The sequence below is a fragment of the Lutra lutra genome, chromosome 1, assembly GCF_902655055.1.
Source record: "Lutra lutra chromosome 1, mLutLut1.2, whole genome shotgun sequence".
Classification (NCBI taxonomy): domain Eukaryota; kingdom Metazoa; phylum Chordata; class Mammalia; order Carnivora; family Mustelidae; genus Lutra; species Lutra lutra.
Genome location: NC_062278.1, coordinates 108,203,622 through 108,225,166, shown reverse-complemented (window position 1 = coordinate 108,225,166; position 21,545 = coordinate 108,203,622). Strand labels below are relative to the sequence as shown.

The window sequence follows — 21,545 nt, the reverse complement described above, 5'->3', positions numbered from 1 at the left end:
AAGGAGGCACAGAGCTTGTAATAACTTCAGAGGGACAAATGCCATGAAGTAGATAAAATGGAGTGTTGTGATAGTAAAAGGAAGAATAGAACCACGGGTGTTAGAGAAAGCCTCTTCCATTTGAGTGAAGACATAGAATGGAAAAAACAGCAGTTAGAAGAAGGTCTGATGTGGGGGGAAAAGCATTCCAGGCAGAGGGTGTAGTCAGGTATAAAGGCTCAAGTCAGGAATAAATTCTCCCAATTTGAGGAACAAGAAGGCCATTGTGACTATGGTGATAGTGATAGAATGAGGCTGGAGAGGTAGACATGGGTTCTTTAAGGCCACAGGAGCAAGCGTGGGCTCCTCCCACTCCAATTTTGTACACTATTGCCAAATTAGCATTTTCAGAGTAAGTACCTCTTCTGCTCAGAAATCTCTCCACATTCCCCAGTGCTTTCCAAAGATTCTTAGTACAATATTCAAAACTCCATAATCGAAACTACCTACCTCTACAGTTATTTTTTTCATTATACCCTGGGTAAATTTTTTACTTCAAAATTTTTTACTTTACTTTTTACCAACCTATTTGCTAGCCCCTGCACATACCTTGTGTACATACCCATCTCTTTACTTTTTCTAAATTAACTATATGTGCATATTAAGAAAGCTCTTAATAGCAGTTTTCTGTCTCATTTTCCACCCCACCTCAGTACATACATATTTTTAAACCTCATACTAGTTATTGATTTATGCATTCTGGACATTGCATATTTATTTCCAAATTTGAATGATGGATTTATCTTTCTTCCACCTCCCCATAACCTCTTAAAGTAGTAAAATAATGCTTTTTGAAGTCAATATAGTTTTTAGTATTGACATTTTGCCCATGAGTAAATGCTTCCTTTTTACAACTTTTCATTTCTCCTGGCATTAATCATTGCTTTACTTTTGCATTTGCTTTTTTATTTTATTTTATTTTTTATTTTTTTTAAGAATTTTTTATTCATTTATTTGACAGAGAGAGATCACAAGCAGGCAGAGAGACAGGCAGAGAGAGAGGAGGAAGCAGGCTCCCTGCTGAGCAGAGAGCCCGATGCGGGGCTCGATCCCAGGACCCTGAGATCATGACCTGAGCCGAAGGCAGCGGCCTAACCCACTGAGCCACCCAGGTGCCCCTGCTTTTTTATTTTAATTATTTAAAAAAATATTTTATTTATTTATTTGACAGAGAGATCACAAGTAGGCAGAGAGGCAGGCAGAGAGGGGGACTGAGCAGAGAGCTTGATTTGAGGCTAGATCCCAGGACCCTGGGACCATGACCTGAGCCGAAAGCAGAGGCTTTAACCCACTGAGCCACCCAGGCGCTCCGCACTTGCTTTTTTAAATAGTATAACTACCATTAAGTCTTACCATATAATCTAATAGTTTCTCAATGCATATTTTGTTTACCTTGTCAAATATACTAGATAATCCAACAATTTTCTCCCTTGGAGCCTTCCATTCTCTTGCTCTGGTCTGCACTGTTGGCTGTCTCAGCCTGTGCACAGAGGTCATCCTGGAACTCTCTGCATCATCCTCAGAGTTCCCTTTATCTCTCCTCTCTGTTGAATCCCCATTTCCTAGATATTTCACTCCTTTGCTTTGGTAAAGCACACTGTTTTGTGGCTTACTTTGAAAGCATGGGAAATAAAACCCCTTTCAAGAACCTGCAAATCTGGAAATATGATTCAAAGTAATTTTCCTTCAGAATTTTGAAGCTATCACTACATTGTCTTCCAGCATCCAGTGTTGCTATTAAGCAATTTGAGCTCTGTTTTTCCTAAGGCTTTGCACGTGACTTGTTTTTACTCTCTCTGGAAGTCTTCAGGAGGTTCTCTTTATTCCTGGGGTTCTGAAAATTTTTTAAAAAGATTTTATTTATTTATTTGTCAGAGGGAGAGAGCATAAGCAGGGGGATCAGCAGGTGGAGGGAGAAGCAGGCTCTCCGCCAAGCAAGGAGCCCAGTGAGTGCAGGACTCCAGCCCAGGATCCTTAGATCATAACCTGAGTCCAAGGCAGACCCTTAACCGACTGAACCATTTAGGCTTCCCGGAGTTCTGAAATTTCATGGTGATACATCTCGGTACTAATTTACTATGCTAGGCACCTGGTGAGCCCTTTCCATCTAGAAATTCAATAATACTTCCTTGAATTATTTAACATCAGGACCATTTTTTTTTCTGTTCTTTTTAGAGCTCCTGTTAGATGTTAGACCTTCCATATCGATTTTTATTTTTTTCCTCCTTTATCATCTGTTCCCTTTTATTTTTAAATGACTGCACCTTTTTGCGAGATTTTCTTGACATTTCCAACCTTTCCCCTATCCAATTGGATAGGTAAAATGTTCACATTCAAAATTCAACTCCCTAAGGATGGATGTAGTTTCCAGCCTATTCAGCTCTCTAGTCCTCCAGTTCTCAGTAGGAAATAATTTACTTATTTTTAATTTCTAAAAACCCTGTTATCCAGTTCTCCCTTTTCATAGTACTTTCTTCATACAGTATCTTCCCTCTTTGAATTTTAAGAATTATAGCTCCCTCCTGCCCTGAGGTTTTCAAAAACCTCCCTACTTTCTCATTGTTTCCTTGATTTCAGTTTTATTTTGGTCTCCACCTTTCACGTTGGAAGTATCCTCAAATTTTTTTTTTAAAGATTTTATTTATTTATTTGACAGAGAAAGATCACAAGTAGGCAGAGAGGCAAGCAGAGAGAGAGAGAGAGAGAGAGAGAGAGAGAAAGAGGAGGAAGCAGGCTCCCTGCTGAGCAGAGAGTCCGATGCAGGACTCAATCCCAGAACTGAGATCATGACCTGAGCTGAAGGCAGAGGCTTAACCCACTGAGCCACCCAGGCGCCCCGGAAGTATCCTCAAATGTTTGATGGCCATTAGTCTACTCACATTTAAGAGCGAGATACTAAAAAGCTGGTTGGAAGCTCTATCCATATACAGGTTTTTGTTTTTATTTCTACGATTTTATTTTTAAAAGTAATCTCTATACCCAAAGTGGGGCTTGAACCCACAACCCCGAGACCAAGAGTCACACATTCCACTAAGCCAGCCCCAACAAACAGGGCTTATTAACTAACAAGTTTCACTGTAGGTGATCAAGTGGGGGTGATGATGGGTTTTTGATTTGAATAAACAAAAAATGTATTTAAAAGCTCCCTCCTCCCCACCCCCATTTTTCAGTTTGTTTTTGCATGGTGTGTGATGATATTCAGAGCCCTCATATACTTTCACTTAATCCCTCATTTCCAATCTAGCCCCTCACCCTCATCTCCATGTCTGTCTTGAGTCCGGGGCTCAAATAACTCTTCCTTAAGGTTCTGGAATTTCACGGGACTATTTCATACATTCTGCCAGGCACCCATTACCTGTCAGTCTGAAAACTCAAGACCTTTGGATTTAGGAAACCTTCAAATATATTTGATAATTTCCTCCCCACCATCTCTTCAGAAACTAAATCTCCCACGACGAGCAGGAGAGTAGGGCTAATCAGCAGGCTGAATCAGAGGAGCCACAGACCTTTGAGGCCTTTTCTTGTATAGATCCTTGATTCCTCTCCACCCCACCCTATTACAACCAATCCTTATCCCTTCTGCCAAGCCTTTTCTTGGTTTAAAAGGGCACATTGTGTTTGCCTGTTAATAAACCCCTCAGCAGATAGAACCCATCTCATTCTGCTCTGTTAAGTCAACTTTCACTCTTTCATTTATTTTTCATTTTTCAAAATGTCAATGTCTCTCATTCGTTGTGATCACCTCAGGTTTTCCTTATTGAGTTATGGGACTTTTTTGAAGAATTCCTTTACCTAGGACTTAAATGAGGTATTAGAAAAAGTAAAAAACTCACATGTTTAATGTACAATATTTAAATGGAAACCCTTTGCTTTGCTTTTAAAGTCCCCTTCTACCTTTTAGGAGACCCAGCTGTCACAATCCTCTAAGCCTTCCCTAATTAGTCCACTGGAAGGAATCTATTCCTTCTAAAGTTCTGTAGGCCAACTCTGAGCCCTGCTACCCATCAGGTCCAAATAAGAGGTGCCCTATAAGTTATTTGTATTTAACTGCTCCTCGTAGTCCATGCCATAACCTTTACATGCCCTCTAGGAACTAGGTCTTGTATCTGAAAAGCAAAAACTGAGATCTACTGAAGAAGAAAAGTAAATTAAGCTCCTGTTTTTTCCTCTTTAGAAATATTCAGTAATGCCCCTCACACCCGAGTACAATTCAGTATCATTTTCCTTAGCTTACTCCTTTCTACCCAAATAAAATGAACACTAGCAACCATTTTATCTGTGATGTTCAGGAGGGCCACTCGTTACCAGTAACATCTGTCACTGTTTACGTGTCAATAGGGTAAGGGATTTAGGACAACAACAAAGAGCTAAAAGAGGTGAGACAGAAGGGCATGTCTCATAGCTGAGGTTAAAGGAGACTACAGAGGAAAACAGCAAACTCCAGCATGGCTCTATCAATGACAAGTTATGGGACACCTCTGAAAGTTAGGCTCATCTGAAAATGGAGATAAGACCTACATCAACTGCTGTGAAGTTTAGCTAAACACATGAAAAGTATTTAGCAAAATGCTTATCATACAGTAAACACTCACTCAATATTAGGAGAAAGCCAATTTCATAGGATCTTCCTCTGTTCTTAGGATACCCACTGCTGGCTTGGGGTTATATTTGCCTCTGGAGACAATTTCCCTTCACTGAGACACTGAATATATGCTGAAACAGAATTCGTGATTATAAGATTCAAGTCCTTAGCTTTACTCCTTTCAAGAGTCTTGAGATCTTAGGGCGCCTGGGTGGCTCAGTGGGTTAAAGCCTCTGCCTTCAGCTCAGGTCATGATCCCAGGATCATGGGATCCAGCCCTGCAACGGGCTCTCTGCTCAGAAGGGAGCCTGCTTCCCCACCTCTCTCTGCCTACTTGTGATCTCTCTGTCAAAAAGATAAATAAAATCTTAAAAAAAAAAAAAAAAAAAAGAGTCTTGAGACCTTAAGTAAACTTTCTCATCTTGAAGATGCTGAATATCCCAGCTTCCCTGATAGTACTGGGTCAACTGGACAAAGCATGTGAGGGACTGGGAGCTGGTTAATGGACTAGACATAAGCTTGGATCATCACCCTCTGGCAGGAAAAGTGTTTGGACTAGGACTCTCTATGGAAATAGGCTCAGGCACACCACTCCAGGACCACAAATTGATCCACAGAGGCAAGAAGACAATCTAGGCCTCCGACTACCCATGAGCCAGGACGATGGTCAGTTGGCAAGGCACCACAGTACCACCTAGTGGCTGTTAAACACACCCCACTTCTCCTTCTCCCCCAGGTGTTAGGGGAAAGCTGCCAGGTTCAGAACTCTGGTCACCTACAACACGAGCTGATCAGTCAGAGTTGGGAGAGAAACCAAATACATCCCTCTCTCTCTTTTTTAATATTATCAAATACAAGCAGCAGAAAGGGCCAGCTGCTCTCTGCTGTTCCCTGAGGGAAAGCCAGAGCACAAAACCCTTCCTCTGGGCTTCCTCTAACTGCAGGGCCTGCCTTGCTCCTCTTTAGGCAGAGTTTTGTTGCAGCCCAACTTCCCTTTTCCCAACTCCTCCGTCAGGTGGTGTGGCTGGCGGTGGGAAGAATACTGTAGTTCTGGCCTCTGCTCCTTTAAGTCTCAGCTTGGATGGCGGTCACTCATCCTTCGGCAACTAGCTTCTCATTTGCTCTGGCCCAGAAGCCAGGAGAGCCATCAACCACACCCACAGAAGCAGGAAGTGCAACTTCAGTCATCTTCAGATGACTCCTCTTCTGCCTCTTTTAGCCACTGGATGAACCTCTGCAGCTGTAAGGAAGCAGAATGGAGAGTTATTGAGGGAGGGGCATATAAACAGCTTTAACAGCCACAGAGTCCCAGGGACCAACCACCCTGGAGTCTGTGGCCAGAAGCCAGGGGACCAGACAATCACCATGTAAGAGGGTGGCCTGACACATCTGTGGCCAGAAGCCAGGGGACCAGACAATCACAGTGGTGATAAGAGGCTGGCCTGACTCACCTGTTGGTTCTTGCGCAACTGTCGGCCCTTGTCAGTCATATCCTTTTGGCTGAACCAGCTCAGGATTGTTTCCTCAGCCAGGATCTCTAGCTGGTAGAAAGCCATGAGTACCTGCAGAAGGCCAACAGGAGAGATCTCAGGGACCTTGCAGAATCCAGCAAGATATAATAGATAACAGAAGAAGAGGAGGCAAGATCTTAGCACCTCCCTTTATCAGACTGTCAGCTTTCTTTAAAACACCAGCTGCTTTTAAAACAGGTGAAAATGAGCTTTTCCCTCCAGTACTAGGACAGGTATAACTTCTGGAACTATTGCTGGGTCCCCAGGATGATCCCCAAATGGCTGCCTTACTAGCCTGACTCCCAGCTGTACTATCCCAGCAATCAGCGCAATAATAGGGGTGGAGGTGCTCTTAGTCAAATCCCATACTGGATTCACATCAGCTTGTTTTGTGTCTCGATGGAGGGAGCCAACGCCTGTTTCAAAGCAAATCCAGGACTCTGGAGCTTGAGGTGGCACTCACCTTGGCCATGGAAGTACTAAGAGCTTCATGCTCCAGGAAGAAGTCCTCAATGGCTGCCAGTGCTTCCAGATGATCAGCTGCGCGCTTTATGTAGTTTCTAAAAACAGGGCTCCAGGACTTGAGCAGCTATGAGAGAGAGGAGAAGGGAGCTGCAATATATTCCTGACACCTATACCCAGACAGCAAAAGAAGTCAATATTGAAAACATGGGACTTTCAGGATATGACAGAACAAGAGGGAAAAGATACAGGCCTGAGGAATCATGTCAGAGGGACTTGGGAATTGCTGGCAGTCAGGGCTGGTGACAAAGAAAAGATTTCCCAGGGAAAGTGGAAGGAGGTCAGTTATAGGCTACCTCAAAATACCTATTACGAACCTAAAGGTTGATCTCATTCTGGATCAAATCATTTCATTCAGAGAATGTAAAAGTCTGGGTCTATTATGGCCATCGTTTGGGGTCTAGTATGGTCTGAATCCTGGAGTCTCAAAGAGCACTCAGTATTGAACCTAAATGGACTCCTCTGAACCAGCCAAGCTTGTTCTAGTACCCAATCTGCATCTAAGGGCAAGGAGAAAGGAACCACAAGTAACACATATCCCATGATAAGACCTTCTGCTCCCTATTTCCTTTAAAGTGAAACATGGAGGGGCGCCTGGGTGGCTCAGTGGGTTGGGCCTCTGCCTTTGGCTCCAGTCATGATCTTGGGGTCCTGGGATCGAGCCCCATATCGGGCTCTCTGCTCAGCAGAGAGCCCGCTTCCCCTTCTCTTCTCTGCCTGCCTCTCTGCCTACTTGTGATCTCTCTGTCAAGTAAATAAATAAAATCTTAAAGTGAAGCATGGCAAGGACGTGGATGTGCCTCCACCCAATCCCTTGTACCCAGTCCCGATCTTTGCTCACGGGAAGCAGCAGGGCACAATAACGGTTTGGGTCCAGCGGGGAATCCGTTTGCTGCAGGGGGAACTCCAGGACCACATGGCTCAGTACCTGCATCACCTCCTTTAGGCTTATGTTGTAGGCATACCTGTGGGGAGACAGGGGTGACACCAAGGCCTTCACTAACCCTTTTAGCCTGCTGTAGGATTATGACTTTGGCAGGACACTGGGGAAGAAGTCGGCTAGAACAACATGCAAGGGGAGAGCTTTGGCAGGGGGAAGTCTATGCTGAGGCCAGAACCTAATGCTCTCCTTGCTTCAAATGCTACTGGCCTTGTCCATTTGGGATGCTGAGGGAATCGGTTCCTATTTGGGAAGGAAACAGGAGAGAACTCTACCTGCTTGGGACTACCCAGAGGAGAGGAGAAGAGGGAGGGCTGCTCTTACTTGAGAGAGTTGATCTCTAGGACTAGATTGTCACAAGAAATGTTCTCTTCCTTGCCCCGCTGTAGTGTTCCTAGGACTTCATTCTGGAATACTGAAATCAAAGCACGAATAAGTTCATAAACCAATAACACTCCAGAATGCTTTAAGTTCCCTAGTCCTGACTTTAAACCAAACCCTTCTGGGAGAAACTGAAGTCTCTGGCTAGTTGATCCAGGCAAAGAATAAACTGGAGGTTTTCTTCTTTTGTCCTAGGACACTGCTCCCCTGACCAATCACCTTTGATGTCATCCAACTGTGGGGAGCCTGCTCGGCTATCTAGCTCCTCGGAATCCATACTCTGCTCGCTTTCAGTTTCGCTCTCTTCTTCCACGTTGATTTTGAGTCCTGACAACCCATAAGGTTGAGAAAAAAGAAAAGTCAGGAAAGAGCTGTTGATGGAGAGGAATATATCTACTGTGTCTGAATGAATAAAGTAATGAACGAGTAGTCAGATTCTGAAGTGTTCACTTTTCATCAAAATATTCTGACTTAGAAGGGGGGGGCGGTGACAGGGATAAGGCCTAACTCACCCCACAAATTCTGCCGTAGTCCCTCTTCCTCCTCCACGTTTATGTCTGCAGCTTTCCAGAGGTAGCCCTGGCCAGCAACTCCGACTTCTGCTGGATTGTAACCTGGGAAAGGCAGTGATCTTTAGTGAACACAATTCAGAGAAGCACAATCCCTCCAGGAGTAAACACTGGTTTTCCCATGGGGCAGAGAGACACACAATCGCCCCACACCTGATTAGCCTCACACCTTTCAGTTTCACTTTCTCCTTTTCTTGGTTAGCCCCAGAATCGTCACTGAACTGACCATCGTCCTCATCTTCCTCTGCATCTGGAGGGTGTAAAGAGATCACCGAGCCCTCAGGCAGCGTGATGTCTGGGCCCACTACCACCTAGGGGACACAAAAAGAGTGGGGGGCACAGCTTCATCAGTGTGCTGGGGAAAGGTACATCCTGACCATGACAGAGATTTTTACTACAGGAACTAGAAGACAAACGGATTCATTGGATTTGGACTCTCAATTCAGGCTGGATCATGGGCGGACATAATGCCCCTCTGGCTCAGCATGACCACCACTAAGTTTGGGGTCCTTGTACAGTATAGAGCAGGGCTCACCTGGGAAGTGAGAACACAGCGTGGCTTCAGTTTAACTTGTTCCTTGACTTCAGCATTGTCACAGAGCAGAGACTGACGGATCTGTGCTCCAGCAGCCACTTGGACACCCCGCCACAGGTAGGCCTGGTCCAGCACCACGTTATCACCTGGCTCAGGATAGGAAGTACTTCCGGTCACTCAGGGTTCTAGACCAGGGCCATTCCAGGAGGACAGGGCTGACTGACAGCAGCACACCTCCCATCCAGCTCTGATACTCCATCCCCTAATTCACCAGAAACACCCTCTACACTCCAGCCTGAGGACAGAACATTGCTTAGCATGACCATCCTCTACCAGGTTTATAACAATCACAGACTATATACTGGACTTAAGAACCTGAGAACCTTCAAGATATCTGGGGACCCCTTTGCACTCAAGAACCTTATTAGAATCATATCCACGTCTAGAAGTAGAACTAAAATTTCCCATGTCTTCTTGTACATTTTTATTTTTTTAAAGACTTTATTTTTAAGTAATCTCTACACCCAACATGGGCTCAAACTCACAACGCCATCCTCAAGAGTTCCATGCTCTACCAACTGAGCCAGCCAGGCACCCCTCTTCTTGTACATTTTAGAATTAGAATCTTATTGTTCTTTTAAAGGGGCAGTTCCATTAGAAGCATCCTATTCCTACAACCAGAGTGAGTTACCAAGAGGCCAACCAGGCACTTACGGTTGAGTTAAAAAGAACACTGGACTTGAAATACTTAGATTCAAGTTCTAGCACTACCTCTCATTAGCTATGACCCTGAGGGAGACAACCTCTTTGAGCCTGTTTGCTTGGCTATAAACTGGAGATAAATAATACCTACTTCACAAGGTTTTTGTGAGGATAAATTAAACAATGTATGCAAAAGCCCTTTGTAAACTGCAATGCACCAAACAGATGTTATTACTGCCTGTTAATTATCCACTTGGTCCTGAATGTGAATAGGGTACTTTGGAATGTGAAGAGTCACCCAATAAGAGGCTCACAGGCCACAGATTAGAGGCTGCAAATTTCCCATCCCCATTTCCCTCCTTTATTAAGGTAGCCACTCTCGTTCCTTATTCTCAGGGACTATCCCTCTGTATCCTTCTCTACTCCCCACCCCCCGCTCCCTGGGTTCCTATTCCTAGGATGACCATCCTGACTTCCCCACCTGTGCTCACCAATGTGGCATCCAGGGCCAATGACACTGTTGGTGATAAAGCAATTGCTGCCAATGACAGTGCCAGAACCCAGAAGCACATTTTCCTCTAGGATGCTGCCATGGCCCAGGCTGACCTCAGGCCCTCGGTAAATGTTATGCCGGGAATGAGTGCAGCTCTGGGTTGTGTTGTCAGTGAAGTTGGCCTCTGGGGTGAGAGGGTAGACCCATCGGCGGATGACATCAGCGCAGACTGCCGCATACATGTGCAGGTTGGAGACCCGGGCACCATATTCCCTAGTTGTCACGTGCATGTGGATCTGGTTTCCTAGGATCTGAATGGGGAGAAGGAAAGGGAGGTAGCCCAAGCAAGTAAGAGAGGAAGAACACATCCAGGTACAACTCCTTCTAATCTTAAGATCCCCCTCTGTCCCTCAGTGTCATAGCCAAATGGCCAAAAGTTTTCTTTGTGTCTGATTCCCTATCTCCTTTTCCTTCATCCTAAGGCTCAATAAAGCCCAAAAGGGGACCAAAAGTTATCATCAGCCTAGGATAATGGCATAGCCCTCTTCTAAAGAGGCCCAGGAGCCTTTTCTTACCTCCTCATTCACTAACAGGCCTCGTACAAAGTCATCTCGAGTTTGGTAGTCAAAGTTGTCTGTAAAGAGTTGAGCCACCTGTTGGGGGGAAGTTGGATGGGGCCAAGGTGAGTGCTATTCTCTGGAAACAAAAATAAGTCCCTACAGACCTATCAGACCCTATGACAGTTGGACAAGGGCCAGAAGCCCAAAAAGGTTCCCAATGGGATATTGGAGCCAGGATCACAGCATCTGTTTACTGTGGAACTCAGAGTTCTACTCTTTGGATGTGCAGCCCTGGCCCTGAAGAGCTCACCTGAGGAGAGCAGATGCTGATGTAACAGTCCAGTAAATCATAGCGAATCTCTACTCCATCTCCATTGCCCTGGAACAAACTCTGTGGGGAAAAGGCATAAGGACTTTAAGAAAAAGAAAAAAAAAAGATTTTATTTATTCATTTGAAGAGAGCATGGGGGAGGGGCAGAGGGAGAAACAGGATCCCCACTGAGCAGGGAGACTGATGTGGGGCTTGATCTCAGGACTCTTGAGATCATGGCCTGAGCTGAAGGCAGATGCTTACCCCACTGAGCCACCCAGGCACCCGGTATAAGGACTTTAACCTGTCTCCTGCTGAAGCCTGTCACTCTCCCACTTCAGGGACCCCAGATACCCACACACCAGAGGAAAAGAAAACCGTCGAAGGTCTTGGGTCTTCTGGAAATGGAGAACCCGGTTTGTGGCACTATCCACAGCCACTACCACATTGTCCTCATGGCAACGAGTTGGGTGGCTAGGGGATGACTCTTTGAAGATCATTGTCATCACAGATACATTTTTTTCTAGCTTCCGCCTCAATCTATAAAGTATAGGAGGGAGAGAGCAGCAAAACAGCAGTCTTAGGGGCTCTGCTGGTCACAAACCCTTTGTCCCTACCATGTTCCCATCCTGACCTGTGTTCTTCCAGGGCTCTGGTAATATTGATGTTTGAGACGACATCCCCATACACCAGAAGGAAGTCAGAGCACACCAAGGCCTTGGCATCAACATCACGGAGAACATCCCCCAGTGATCGATATAATTCTGATGTAATTATTCGAACCACATTGAGGGATGTAGGGCGGCACCACTTGGATTTCCTAAAGGAAGGGGATGAGGGGAATGAGTAAATCAAGCATAAAGACCATGTAGAGCTTCCCTATTTTTCTCACCCATTCAACACTCGCACCCCTTCTCAATGGCTTTTTTGGGTTCCTGCCAGCATCTTCAACTTCAAAGAGATTTATGAACTATGATTAATGGTTTCAGCATCCTGTGTCACCAGTCTTGTTTTATGGGTTAGAGAAACATGGTTATTTCTTCTCCATACCCTGACACTTGTCCTCTACCATGGATTTGAATTAAAAATCCTGCTGAGATTTAGAGTATACAAAATATCCTGGGAACACACTTTCTATATCACTTCTCGCCATCCAAAGTCCCAGGCAAATTTAGGAACTATCTAAAGGATACCATGCTAATATCCTAGTCTTTATTCCCTGAACTTCCATAAATCCTGAGATTCACTCTTTTTCAAGAAGATTTCATCAAGCATTTGTTAAGTGTTTACTACGTACTTTGTACTAAAATAGGCACTGGGAATACAATGAGGAGGAGGCGCTCAATATTTAAAAGCTCAGTGGAAAAACAAAGATGTTAGTCTTGTAATTTCCATACTGGAGCTATTAAATAAAAGCAAAACCTATGGAACAAAACTTTCTAAGTGAGAATGAGAAGAAATCCAAATGCAATTCTTTAATCTTTGTTACAACTTTAGCTGCTCACCTCCTGATAAGAGAAAGCCCTTACTTAGTTCTTATGATGGAATCCAAATAGACATCTTTCCCCCCTCACAATTTCCCCTTATTTAGTTACAACCGTCCTAAGGAAAGTGGAAAAAATGGTGAAACATGGAAAGAAAAGTTCCAGAGCCTTACAGTAAATGTTCCTTGATTTGAGCAGCCTTCCAGCAACAAAAGACAAAGGTTTCCTGTACACCCGTGGCAGTCAGAAATTCCAGAGTGTAGTCAAGTAGTGCTACATTGGCGAGGGGCAAGAGTACCTGAAAGGTAGAAGATGAAAAATGTCTGAAGTCTGGAATCCAGGAAGGACCTCTGGGTACTATTCTTTCCTCCACTTAAGCACAATTTTCACTTCCCTACCACTGTTTCCAAACACCACTGTTTTATTTTACCTTCTCAAGGTAAAAGTAATCAGGTCCCTGCCTTTGATGTTCGTGGCATCTTCTAAGCATAAGAATCTGTGGTTGGAATCTAATAGTAAGCACAGAATCTACTTGCTTAGCACTGGACATAGCTACTACAGAGCAGCAGGCCACCTTGGCAAAGGAAAACACTAAAAATCAATCCTATTTTCAGAAACTTAAGCAATGATAAGGCCATTTTCCCCATTAAATTTCCTTCCTTGATCCCCTTCTAAGGGGAGTCAGAGGCTAACCACCCCAATCACTGGTCCCAAATGAACAGCCATTAGGTTTTGGGGGGAGGATTGGGGAGTTAGGATTCTTCCTGAACCGAATGCAGCTCCCTGTCTTTGACTGAACTGGGGACTGCTGAGTGACCCAGCAATCCCTAAAACGAATTCCCCAGTACTTAGACAATACTGGGTCTGCTGGCATCAAGCCACTAAAACCTGTTCTGTCCTTTTCACAGATGGCACCAGCTGTCATTAAAACCTGGAAAGAAAAAAAGCACACCTTCCGAGATTCAAGACAGCTGTTACTATGGGATTAGATTTTTTTAGGCATATGGCCTCTCTTTTGCAGGCAAAAGGAAGTGTTGTTCCCATTGACCCAAGGATCTTTTCCCACTGCGCAGTTAAAGGCATCACAGCCTCCGTCTGAGTCACTGAATCCCCATGTAAAGGCTTCTCACAAGCACGGCTTTTACATTCAGCCCTCTGCATGCCTTCCAAACCTCAGGTGGTCAGGACTACGAGTGCCCATCGGCCGGAGCACTCCTCATCGGGCAGCCGAAAGGATAATCTGCTCTAGCCCGGCCACGTTCGGGCCCTCCGGCTGCTCCCGCGCGCGGCGCTCACCCGAGGCTGGTCCTTGGAGATGGGGAAGAAGCGGCGATTGAAGCTATCTGCCACCAGAACTGCTTGCAGGGGCGGCGGCGGTTCCTCCTCCGTCCCTTTGGCTCCCCCACCGCCGCCTCCGCCGCCTCCCGGCCCAGGGCCGCTGCGCTTGTTGGCCCGATTAGCCGCTGCACCGGGTGCAGTAGCCGCCATGTTCTTCCCTCACGGCCACCACTTCCGCACAGGAACCGACACCGCTCGCAGTAGGGGACAAAAAGGACCCAGCTTTGGAAACGCGGTGGACTAAAGAGGGGGAGGAGGGAGGAGACGCGGAGAACGCAATGCGCAGGCGTGTGGCCCGGGAGTGTACCGGCGCCAAAGTGTGAGCTGGGAGGAGCCAGCCGTGCGCCTCCTGCCGGCTCCGCGGGTTGAGGCGCGGGGTGGGGTGGAGTCCTATGGACCACACACTCGATCTGCAGGTATAGTAGGCCTTCATTTGTACGCGAACAAGCTGCGATTCTTGAGGGATGGTAGGACTTGGGGTCTCTGCGAAGGGGCCAGATCCATTCGGAATATGTAGTCTTCCTCGCCCGGAGCATGTTAACAACTGTAGTCCTCCATCTACATTCCAGTCACGTAAATGTGACCCGGCACCTTGGGGAGCTCGGACCCCACCCAGATAGTCCCTTACCCCAGGCGACTCACAGTCCACCTAAATACGGAACGTAGTATAGTATAGTAGGGAGAGTAGCAATTCTGTTGAGCGCTGATGGTAGCCAGGGGACCATACAAGCCTTAAGTCGTTTAGTTTTTCACACATTTCTGGAGAACGTCCTTATTCATTCGTTCGTCTTATTCATTCGTTTGTTTCTTGAACTCTCCGAGAGGGATGAACTTCCCCCAGCTACTTAGTGGAAGAACTGGTATTGGACCCCTATCTGGCCCACTTCATAGTGCCACAGTCTTTCTGCTAAGTTATGTGGGGATGAAAGTTACTATATTATGATTTCTTCATTTCTTCGTTCATTCGGCTTAATCGGCATTTATTGAAACCCTGCTCTGTCTTAGAGTGGAGTTGGGGTGGATCCAGGAACACCATAAAGTTGAGTGGGACTGGAGGTAAGCCTTGGAGGCGGAAGGAACTGCGAGCACAGAGACGCAAAGCCCTAGGCTCAGGAGATGTGGGAGGATTGGGGGAAAAGGCGGTGGCTGCAGGAAGAAAACATGGCCTGCTGTGGAGCCAGACCGTGGGGACTTGGTGGAAACGAGGTAACACAGCTAGGCTCATTTGTAGGTCAGGAGCTTTCCAGCAAGGCACCATTCCCAGAACTGTCCGAATTCCACAATCGCTTGTCCTGCAAATACCTGCACACCCATGCTCTCCTTGCACTTTGGGATTTGACGTTCGGAAGGCTTAGATTTGTTGTTTCCACGTAGGACCAGGGAGGTCTTTCGTTTCTTCCTCATCCTAGTGAATGAGACTGCTGGGCAAAAACTATTTTTTAAGGATTTTGGAAAATTTAGCCTGGAGAAGGAATAGTAGGAGGCAACTCAGTAAAAGTTTTTGATTGAATATTTGTACGTTAACAAGAATGCTGTTCTACTGTCCTACAAATCCATAGGCAGAAAGAAAAAAAAAAAGGATGACTAAACTGGACTAGTGATATGCGGGTGCTGGCACACACATGGAGGTAGGGTGATGGTGGTAGTGGAGATGGTGAAGCAGATGGAAAGTAGGTCCAATTATAGATATTTTTAAAGGCCTCTTGTGACCCGGGAAAGTGGTGAGTGATAAATCCCGGGCTTCTAATTCTGTAGACAGGTAACTGGATGGATGAGGTTTTTAATGGATGGATCTCAGAGAGAACATTTGTTTCAAAACTTACTGGACTCAACAACAACAAAAATTGAAACAAAAAATGAGTCATGTTCTTGAATAAGCATTTCTCAAAAAAAGATATACAAATGGTCAGTAAAGTACATGCAAAGATGCTCAACATCGCTAAACATCAGGGAATTACAAATCAAAAGTACAATGAGATGTCCCCTCACATCCATCAGGATGGCCACTATCAAAAAACCAAAACAAAACAGAAAATAACAAGTGTTACTGAGGATGTGGAGAAGTTGGAATCCTTGTGCACTGTTGGTGAGAATGTAAAACAGTATAGCCACTGTGGAAAACAGGACAGTGGTTCTTCAAAAGATAAAACATAGAATTACCATAAGCTTCAGCAATTCTATTTCTGGATATATACTGTGAAAATGGGGTCTCAGATATTTAAACACCCAGGTTCATAGCATCATTATTCACAATAGCTAAAACATGGAGAGCAAACCAAGTGTCCATTGACGAATAAATGGATAAGCAAAATGTGAGATATACATATGACAGACTATTATTCAGTCTTAAAAAGGAAGGAAATTCTGACATAATCTATAGCATGGATGAACCTTGAGGATATTACGCTAAGTGAAATAAGCCAGTAACAAAAAGACAAATACTGTATGATTCCATTTATATGAGTACCTAGAAGAGTCAATAGATAGTAGAATTGTGGTTGCTAGGGGCTGGCTGGGACAAGGAAATGGGGAGTTACTGTGTTTTAAAAATTTTCTTTCATTTTCTTTTCCAAAGATTTTATTTATTTGAAAAAGCATGTGTGTTGATAAATGTTCAGATTTTTGGGCGGGGTGGGGGGTAGGCTGCAGGTTAGCTATTACAGGTAATGCTGCAAAAAGCATCCTCCTATTGATATCTTTATAAATTTGCATTCATTTTTTAGAACTCGTTCTTAAAGGAGAGTGACTGGTTCAAATTGGATACAATTCCCATGGCAAATGATAAGCTGTTGAACTCACTGGGAAGCCTGCTGATGCTTAAATGCTTAATTATTACATAATTGCTATCCATGGAAAATGTGTTTTTGTCCTTACAACAGCAATGTATGGGAGTACGTTTCCCTACAACCTCACCAACATACTATGTTGTCAACAATTCAGAGTTTCTGCCAATCCATAGAAGAAACGAAGTGTAGTTTGTTATTGTTGTTGTTGTTGTTGTTGTTGTTTTACAAAGTGTAGTTTTAATTTTCATTTCTCTTATTTTGAGATATGTTGAACATCTTTTCACATGTTAAAAGACCATTTGTATTTCTTTGGTCAACTATCAGTTCTGCTTTTTGTAAACTAATATATCAGCATTAAGGTGTGAGGTCTTAAATATCAATCAGTTTTGGGGCACCCGGGTGGCTCAGTGGGTTAAGCCTCTGCCTTTGGCTCAGGTCATGATCTCAGGGTCCTGGGATGGAGCTCTGCATTGGGGGGCGGGGGGGGGGGGGTCTCTGCTCAGCAGGGAGCCTGCTTCTCCCCCTCTCTCTGCCTGCCTCTCTGCCTACTTGTGATCTCTCTCTCTGTCAAATAAATAAATAAAATCTTTAAAAAAAAATCAATCAGTTTAGAATGTAAGCTCTGTGAAAATCAGGGCTTTCCATCTGTTTTATTCACTCTGTATCCCATGTGTCTAGATGAACACTCGGCACATGGCACATGCTCAATAAATATTTGCCAAATGAATGACTGGTGTTTGCTAGTCAGTAATTGAGAGTCTGATGAGACAACTTTAAGCAAATACGTAAAAGTAATTTCAGGCTCTCCCAAGCTGAGGCTTTTTTGTTTTGTTTTTTAATTGTGGTAAAATACATACAACATAAAATTTCCCACCTTGACCTTTTTTTTTTTTTTTAGATTTTTTATTTATTTGTCAGAGTGAGCACAGGCAGACAGAGTGGCAGGCAGAGGCAGATGGAGAAGTAGGCTCCCGCTGCAAGGAGCCTGCTGTGGGACTCGATCCCAGGACGCTGGGATCATGACCTGAGCCGAAGGCAGCTGCTTAACCAACTGAGCCACCCAGGCGTCCCCCATCTTGACCATTTTTAAGTGCACAGTTCAGTAGTGATAAGGACATTCACATTGTTGTGCTACAGTCACCACCCCCCATCCACGGAACTCTTTTCATGTTGCAGAACTACAGCCCTGTACTCATTAAACAAGAACTCCTCATTCCCTTCTCCCCTTAGCTCTGGCAACCAGCCTTCTGGTCTGTTAAAGTCTATTGTGTCTATTTGAGCATTTAAAATTTTTTTTTCTTAAGTTGTAGGAATTCTTTATATATTCTGGATATCAATCTCTTATCAGAGATATTATTTGCAAATATTTTCTCCAATTTTATGGGTTACCTTTTCACCCTGTTGATGATATCCTTTGATGCACAGAAGTTTTCACTTTGGTGAAGTCCAACTTATCTATTTTTCTTTTGTGACCTATACTTTTGGTGTCATATCCAAGAAATCACTGTCAAATCCAATGTCGTGAGGTTTTTCTCCTCTGTTTTCTTTTAACTTTTAAATGGCTTTTTTTTTTTCTTTTTCTTCAGGTCCTACTACAGAGATGTCAGAATAATGGTAGAGTATGTCCCCTGCAGGGTACCCTTGATACATACACAGAGCTGGCCGTTTCTAGGCTTGCTAAAGAGTCAGGGCTTTAGTGATCACATGCATCAAGCTGGTGGATTAGAACACTTCGACAGTAAATCTTGAGCCTTTTGTGCTTCTCAGCTGGGCTTACTTGTGGCTTAGTAATCAGAGCCGATTGTTCACTGCCACAAGTGTTGTTTGTTTTTCTAGTTACTTTTTGATCTGAGTCGTTCTGAAAGTTGAATGTTCTAAATATGTTATAGGATAGCTGAAGTTTTTACTGTTCATATCCTAGCTTGCTAGAAAATGACAGAATAACTAAAGGTCTGAGTTCTCTTGCATCGCGTCTTTTTTTTTTTTAAATATTTTATTTATTTATTTGACAGATAGAGATCACAAGTAGACAGAGAGACAGGCAGAGAGAGAGAGAGAGGAGGAAGCAGGCTCCCTGCTAAGCAGAGAGCCTGATGTGGGGCTCAATCCCAGGACCCTGGGATCATGACCCGAGCCGAAGGCAGAGGCTTTAACCCACTGAGCCACCCAGGCCCCCCTCCATATGAATTTTAGAATCAGCTTGTCAATTTCTACAAAAAAGACAGCTAGGATTTTGACAAGGATTGTGTTGAGTATGTAGGTTAATTTGGGAAATGTTGGGCCATCTTCACAATATAAAATTTTCCAAATCTAGAACATGATAGATGTTTCCATTTATTTAGATCTTCTTTAATTTTTTTCAGCAGTGTTTTGTAGTTTTCAATATATAAGTCTTATACTTCTTTTGTTAGGTTTATTCCTAAATGTCTTATTTTTTATGATTCCTAATTTTATTTTCAGGTTATTTATTGCTAATGTATGTAAATATAATGCTTTTTGCGTATTGATTTTATATCCTGTAACCTTGCCGAACTCATTTTCAGTTAAACTTCATTTTATTGCATTTAGCTTTATTACACTTCACAGATACTGTTTTTTATGAATTGGAGGTTTGTGGCAACCCTGCATTGAGCAAGTCTATCAGCGCCATTTTCAAAAAACATTTGCTCACTTTGTGTCTCTGTCACATTTTGATAATTCTCTCAATATTTCAAGCGTTTTCACTGTTATAATTGTTATGGTAATCTGTGACTAATGATCTTTGATGTTGCTATTGTAATTGTCTTGGAGTGCCACAAACTGTGCTCGTATAAGATGGTGAACTTAATAAATGTGTATGTTCTGATTGCTTCACCAACCGGCTGTACTCGCTTCTCTCTTCCTTTCCTTTGGATTCCCTATTCCTTCAGACACAATAATATTGAAATTAGGCCAATGGCCTTTAAGTGTTAAGTGAAAGGAAGAGTGATACTTCTCTCATTTTAAACCAAAAGCTAGAAATGATTGAGCTTAGTGAAGAATGTATGTCAAAAGCCGAGACAGGTTAAAAGCTGGGCCTCTTGCACCAAACAGTTATCCAAGTTATGAATGCAAAGGAAGAGTTCTTGGGGCACCTGGCACAGTTGCTAAGTGTTGAATTCTTGGTTTTTGACTAAGGTCACGATCTCAGGTTCATGAGATTGAGCTCTGCCTCAGGCTCTGTGCTCAGTGTGGAGTCTGCCTGGGTTTCTGTCTCCTTATCCCTCTGCCCCTTGCCCCTGAGCACTCTCTGTCTCTCAAATAAATAAATAAATAAGTAAATCTTTGAAAAGTTCTTAAAGAAAATGAAGAGTGCTACTACAGTGAACACATGAATGATAAGAAAGTAAAACAGCTTTATTGCTGATACGGAGAAAGTTTGAGTGGTCTGGATAGAAGATCAATCCACCACAACAGAGGATCATTCAGATGGATTAAGGAAAGAAGCCGTCACCGTGACATAAATGTACAAGGGTGAACAGCAGAGTGCTGATGTAGGAGCTGCAGCAAGTTCTGCAGAAGCTCCAGCTAAGGTAACTCATGAAGGTGGCTACCGTTAACAACAGATTTTCAAAGTAGAGGAAACAGCCTTCTATTGGAAGAAGATGCCACCTAGGACTTTCATAGCTAGAGAGGAAAAGTTAATGCCTGGCTTCAAAGCTTCAGAGGATAGGCTGACTCTCTTATAAAGAGCTAATGCAGCTGGTGACTTTAAGTTGAAGCCAATGCTCATTTACCATTCCAAAAATCCCAAGGCCTTTAAGAATGATGCTAAATTGGCTCTACTTGTGCTCTATAAGTGGAACAACAAAGCCTGGGTGACAGCACATCTGTTTATCTGCTACGGTTTACTAAGTATTTTAAGTCCACTATTGAGACCTTGTGCTCAGAAAAAAAGATTTCTTTCAGAATATTCCTGCTCATTGACAATGCGTCTGGTCACCAAGAACTCTGATGGAGATGTACAATGAGAATGATGTTTCGTGTCTGCTAACACAACATCCATTCTGCAGCCCATGGATCAAAGAGTAATTTTGACTTTCAAGTCTTAGTATTTAAGAAATACATTTCATAAGGCTGTAGCTGCCATAGATAGTGATTCCTCTGGTGGATTTGGGCAAAGTAAATTGAGAACCTCTGCAAAAGATTCACCATTCTAGATGCCATTAAGAATATTTATGATTCGAGCCAGAGGATGTATCAGTAGAATTTCTGAAGGTAAAAAGTCAAGACAAAAAACAAAAAACAAAAAAAACATTAAACAAAAAAAGAATATTTATGATTCACGGGAAGAGCCCAAAATAGCAGCATAACAGCAGTTTGGAAGAGGATGATTCCAGCCCTTAAGGATGACAGGGAGGAATTCAAGGCTTCAGTGCATGAAGTAACCGCAGGTATAGTAGTAATAGCAGGAGAACTGGAATTAGAATTGGACCTGAAGATGGGACTGAATTGCTGTGATCTCATGATAAAACTAACGGATGAGGAGTGGCTTCTTACGGATGAGCAGAGAGAATGGTTTCTTCAGATGGAATCTATTCCTGGTGAAGATGCTGTGAAGATTGTTGAGATGACAGCAAAGGATGTAGAATATTACTAATCTTAGGATTTGAGAGGACTGATTCCAATTTTGAAAGAAATTCCACTGTGGCTTAAATGCTATCAAACAGCATTGAACGCTAGAGAGAAATTGTGAGAGGAAGAGTCAGTTCATGTGGCAAACTTCACTATTGTCCTCAAGAAATTGCTGCAGCCACTCAAGTTTCAGCAGTCAC

General features: G+C 43.7%; 1 protein-coding gene across 3 annotated transcripts; it reads right to left on the bottom strand.

Moving 5' to 3' along the window:
• Nucleotides 1-5,416: 5,416 nt before the first annotated feature.
• Nucleotides 5,417-14,189, bottom strand: EIF2B5 (eukaryotic translation initiation factor 2B subunit epsilon). Of its 3 annotated transcripts, none has more exons than XM_047731760.1 (16): nucleotides 13,925-14,189; nucleotides 12,802-12,926; nucleotides 11,779-11,964; nucleotides 11,507-11,684; nucleotides 11,145-11,225; nucleotides 10,850-10,927; nucleotides 10,273-10,585; nucleotides 9,080-9,225; nucleotides 8,714-8,855; nucleotides 8,488-8,589; nucleotides 8,195-8,302; nucleotides 7,919-8,009; nucleotides 7,475-7,619; nucleotides 6,596-6,721; nucleotides 6,073-6,183; nucleotides 5,417-5,861 (listed from the first exon to the last, which is right to left on the bottom strand). In XM_047731760.1, exons 1-16 carry the CDS (start codon nucleotides 14,114-14,116, stop codon nucleotides 5,802-5,804), a joined length of 2,184 nt encoding a protein of 727 aa, XP_047587716.1. In that variant the 5' UTR covers nucleotides 14,117-14,189; the 3' UTR covers nucleotides 5,417-5,801. The 3 variants fall into 3 exon arrangements, with proteins under 3 accessions (XP_047587716.1, XP_047587724.1, XP_047587728.1); XM_047731768.1 differs by having other exon boundaries at nucleotides 7,496-7,619; nucleotides 13,925-14,188; XM_047731772.1 differs by lacking the exon at nucleotides 6,596-6,721 and having other exon boundaries at nucleotides 7,496-7,619.
• Between the last annotated feature and the right edge of the window lie 7,356 nt (nucleotides 14,190-21,545).

What these genes read in the sequence shown, in the direction of transcription:
- EIF2B5 (XM_047731760.1), bottom strand. Translation starts at nt 14,116, where the DNA reads ATGGCGGCTACTGCACCCGGTGCAGCGGCTAATCGGGCCAACAAGCGC. An exon ending in TCTCCAAGGACCAGCCTCGG is followed by an intron (nt 12,927 to 13,924) that starts GTGAGCGCCGCG and finishes TCTACCTTTCAG; the next exon opens with GTACTCTTGCCCCTCGCCAA. An exon ending in TTAGTACTTCCATGGCCAAG is followed by an intron (nt 6,184 to 6,595) that starts GTGAGTGCCACC and finishes GGCCTTCTGCAG; the next exon opens with GTACTCATGGCTTTCTACCA.